Consider the following 3,498-nt stretch of genomic DNA (forward strand, 5'->3'; position numbering starts at 1 on the left):
TCCTTGGTAATGACGTTTCCTTTTTAACAGAGGGGTCAAGAAAGGGATAATCTACAGACTGCGTGTGTTGGCGTACAACTGGGGAGGAGACGGCAAGAAAAGTCCACCAGTTTTCTTCACCTTAGGTAAGAGCTTAAATATGATTCAATTCTTACCACCATAGACACCATGCCACGTTCTCTTGATCCAAACTCACATAACATTTCCATAGTAGGGCAGGTCATGCTTACCCTTTTAGTGAACATCTTATTCTATCTTATTCTTGTTCTATTTGTTTGTTTGTTGTTTTACGCCGCACTCAGCAATATTACAGCTATATGACGGCAGTCTGTAAATAATGGAGTCTGGACCAGACAATCAAGTGATCGATATCATGAGCATCGATCCACGCAATTGGGATCGATGACATGCATCAACCAAGTCAGTGAGCTTGTTTTGTGTTCTTAACGTATCGTAGAGTAATTATACCACTATTCATCATCAGTATCTTTGTTGACTATGATGTTAGATAGCATGGCCATGTGCCCATTTCACTCACTGGTCTTTGTGTGAAATAGCGACTAATCTGAGCGACCGTTACAACATTGAATGAGATCCCTTAAATTAGGAAACGAGTGTTTGTGGTTTAATGCCGCACTCAGTAATAGAATTGTTTTTCAGCAACCCATGCTAGTCGTAAGAGGCGACTAAGGGGAGCGGGTGGTCAGGATTGCTTGGTTGGTTTGTTGGTTAACGCCATACTCAGCAATATTCCACAGTCTGTAAATAATCGAGTGTGGACCAGACAATCCAGTGATCGATATCATGAGCATCGATCAACGCAATTAGGATCGATGACAGGCATCAACCAAGTCAGCGAGCCTCACCACCCGATCCCGTTAGTCGCCTTTTACGGCAAGCATCGTCGCCTTTACGGTAAGCATGGCTTAATGAGTACCTATTCTACCCCGGATATTCACGGGTCGGTCAGGATTGGTGATACATGTCATCGTATCCTAATTAGATCGTAGATCGATACTCATGCTATCAATCACTGGATTGTCTGGTCTCGACTCGACCTCGAAAATGTACAGACCCCCGTCATATGGCTGGTATATTGCCAAAACGTCATGCTGACATTATAATAGGCCGCCGTGATATAGCAGGGATATTGTTGCCTGTTGTGTTAAACAACCAAAAAACAATTTGTTTACTTTCCAGAGGGCCAGGTGAGGTACGACCCAACGACAAGCATCATCAAGGCATCCGGTAGCCGTGTGTTGCCTTCTATAGCATGTCTTGTGCTCTCGGCTGTGTCCTTAATCAATTGGAATTAGACATCTGGATCACACAGCCCATGAAGGGAATACAACGGCGGGACAAGAACACATACGGAACAGTGTGTGCGTGTCTTCAGAGGGTGCCAGTGTTGAGTGCGTTTACAAGATGCATCAGAAGCAGAGGTGTCTCGTTTGTGCTTCCATAGGTGATTACCGTAATACAGGAAGGCGGTTAGAACATTATACAGTGTCTAACAAAATGCCCATCAACTGAAAACACGTTGCAACGCTATTGCCTGTATGTGCACACCGGAAGTGGTAAAATAAGTACATTGTGATATTCAGGCAGTGCTACCAGCGATGGCAAGTGGGAGCTGGAAAAGCTGGATAGTGACCCTTCTGACTGCTGTAACAGCGCGCATGGTTAATGTGTTCGCTGACCTTCGCGCTTCAGGCTTGTCCTGCCTGTGTAATATACTACCCAACATTTGCTAAGTTCCACGATAGCCTTTAGTCAAAGGTGTGGCCCTTAGCAAATGTTGAGTGGTGTAGATCAGTTTTACAGTCGCAATGCACGTTACAGCTGACTAACCATACTTGACGATGTGTTGTACCAATATCAATAACTCATACTGTCAAGCTTACAGACAGATCTAACAACGCATTAATACATTGTATATTCAGGCGGAATTTATTTTCTCATAGTGTATATTTTCATAATTGTATGGTTGTGTGAATGTAGGTTGTTTTAATAGCAGACCATGTCATAATAGCCTGGATTCGCTTTTACTTATATCTTTTATTTTTAATGCCCTTATGTATAATGTTTGCAGTAGTCCCGTGGGTTATGTGATAATGACTGTAGTGGAGAGGGCATCTCCACGGGGCACATGTGATGTAGACTGTAAATATCGGCGCGTGATGCTGTATGACACAGCTACTCGACGGGATCCACTCAGGTGGAGAGTTCCGATTGGGCGGAGAGTCGAGCGTTTTATAAATAAAACAATTTGGAATCATTGCAGTTGGTACTCATATCCCCGTAGATAGACACTTGTGTTATATCAACAAGCGCACAGTGGGAAAAGATTAAATAATTCATAGATCCATATATTTGAATAATTCCACAAGTGGAACGCGACATGAATAAGGTGAAGGTTGTGTGGCTTCATGCCTTTGCTGAATCACATAGTTGTGATGGAACATGACGACGATTAGCACCGTCACAAAATAACCACAACTGAACATTGTCCAGATCATGTACGTAGTATTGTGAATATAGGTAGTGTATTGATTTTTCACAGTGAAAATTGTGGAATGTGATAACGGTTTTATATGCATTTAGATTTGGATATGTTCCCAAGCCGTGCCGTTGTTTCCAAATCCGAGATTCTTACCGATTATGATTCTTAGTCAAGCACCAAACAATGCCCGTACGTTTCACCAAATGGTAAACGTCTAGAACCTGTCCCACTTTATATTTTTTCCCGCAGAATGATGTCAAATACTACCCAGTCAACGTGATCCAAACTTATTCATTAACACGAGTATGGATTTTCAATAACTTAGACACATTTAGTTGACAGTTCCATCAACCGTAAAGAGCTACTGTTATTGCTAAATGTCCAGTTCAGGGTAGTGTTAACACATTTCTGTCGTGCATCATCTCCCCATACAACCGTACCTTTACCTCTCAAAATATAGAGGAATTATAGATTGAGGTCATTTCTCTTGCAACTAAATTATGTGGTCATGACATGGATTCTTGAGAACACTAGTCTTCCTCGTCAAAATATACTGCTTCCCCGGTATAAGGTAGAATTGAGTTGAAGTGATGTTTAACGTCGCGTTCAAGACTATTGTACTGATATAGCGAAATGAATGAGCGTGTGTTTGGCAGCTTGTTTAGTCCAAACTTGTGCCCTTGTTTTTAGTGCTAGTCCACCGAGATACCATGCCGCAGTTTAACATGGATACCCCACTCAGACACTCAACAGACTCAAGACAGACTCCGAGCTACTAGTCCTTGTTTAATGCCGAGACAGGGTAAGATGTACCATCTTTTTCTCAGTATAAAGAACGACCGTCCGATCCGCGGCATTAAGGCTGAGATTTCTTGCACTTATATATATATATATATATATGCAACTTCCATATCTAATAACGTTAAAAATATATTTCTACTGAAAATCTCCAAGCTGCGATCGTAAAATAAATACAAAGGCACAAAACACAACAA

The 3,498-nt window shown here is 41.9% G+C and overlaps 1 protein-coding gene across 2 annotated transcripts in view; it reads left to right on the plus strand.

Moving 5' to 3' along the window:
• The window catches only part of LOC124114876 (contactin-like), a 109,244-nt gene extending 106,965 nt beyond the window's left edge, over positions 1 to 2,279 (plus strand). For both annotated transcript variants that reach the window (XM_046475679.2, XM_046475671.2), the window contains 2 exons: positions 31 to 125; positions 1,201 to 2,279. In XM_046475679.2, the coding sequence (XP_046331635.2) occupies positions 31 to 125; positions 1,201 to 1,316 (211 nt within the window). In that variant the 3' untranslated portion in view covers positions 1,317 to 2,279. The remainder of the gene's footprint in view (positions 1 to 30; positions 126 to 1,200) is intronic.
• Positions 2,280 to 3,498: the final 1,219 nt, after the last annotated feature.

The sequence above is a fragment of the Haliotis rufescens genome, unplaced genomic scaffold (genome assembly GCF_023055435.1).
Source record: "Haliotis rufescens isolate VD_foot unplaced genomic scaffold, xgHalRufe1.0.p SCAF_4, whole genome shotgun sequence".
In the NCBI taxonomy this organism is placed as follows: domain Eukaryota; kingdom Metazoa; phylum Mollusca; class Gastropoda; order Lepetellida; family Haliotidae; genus Haliotis; species Haliotis rufescens.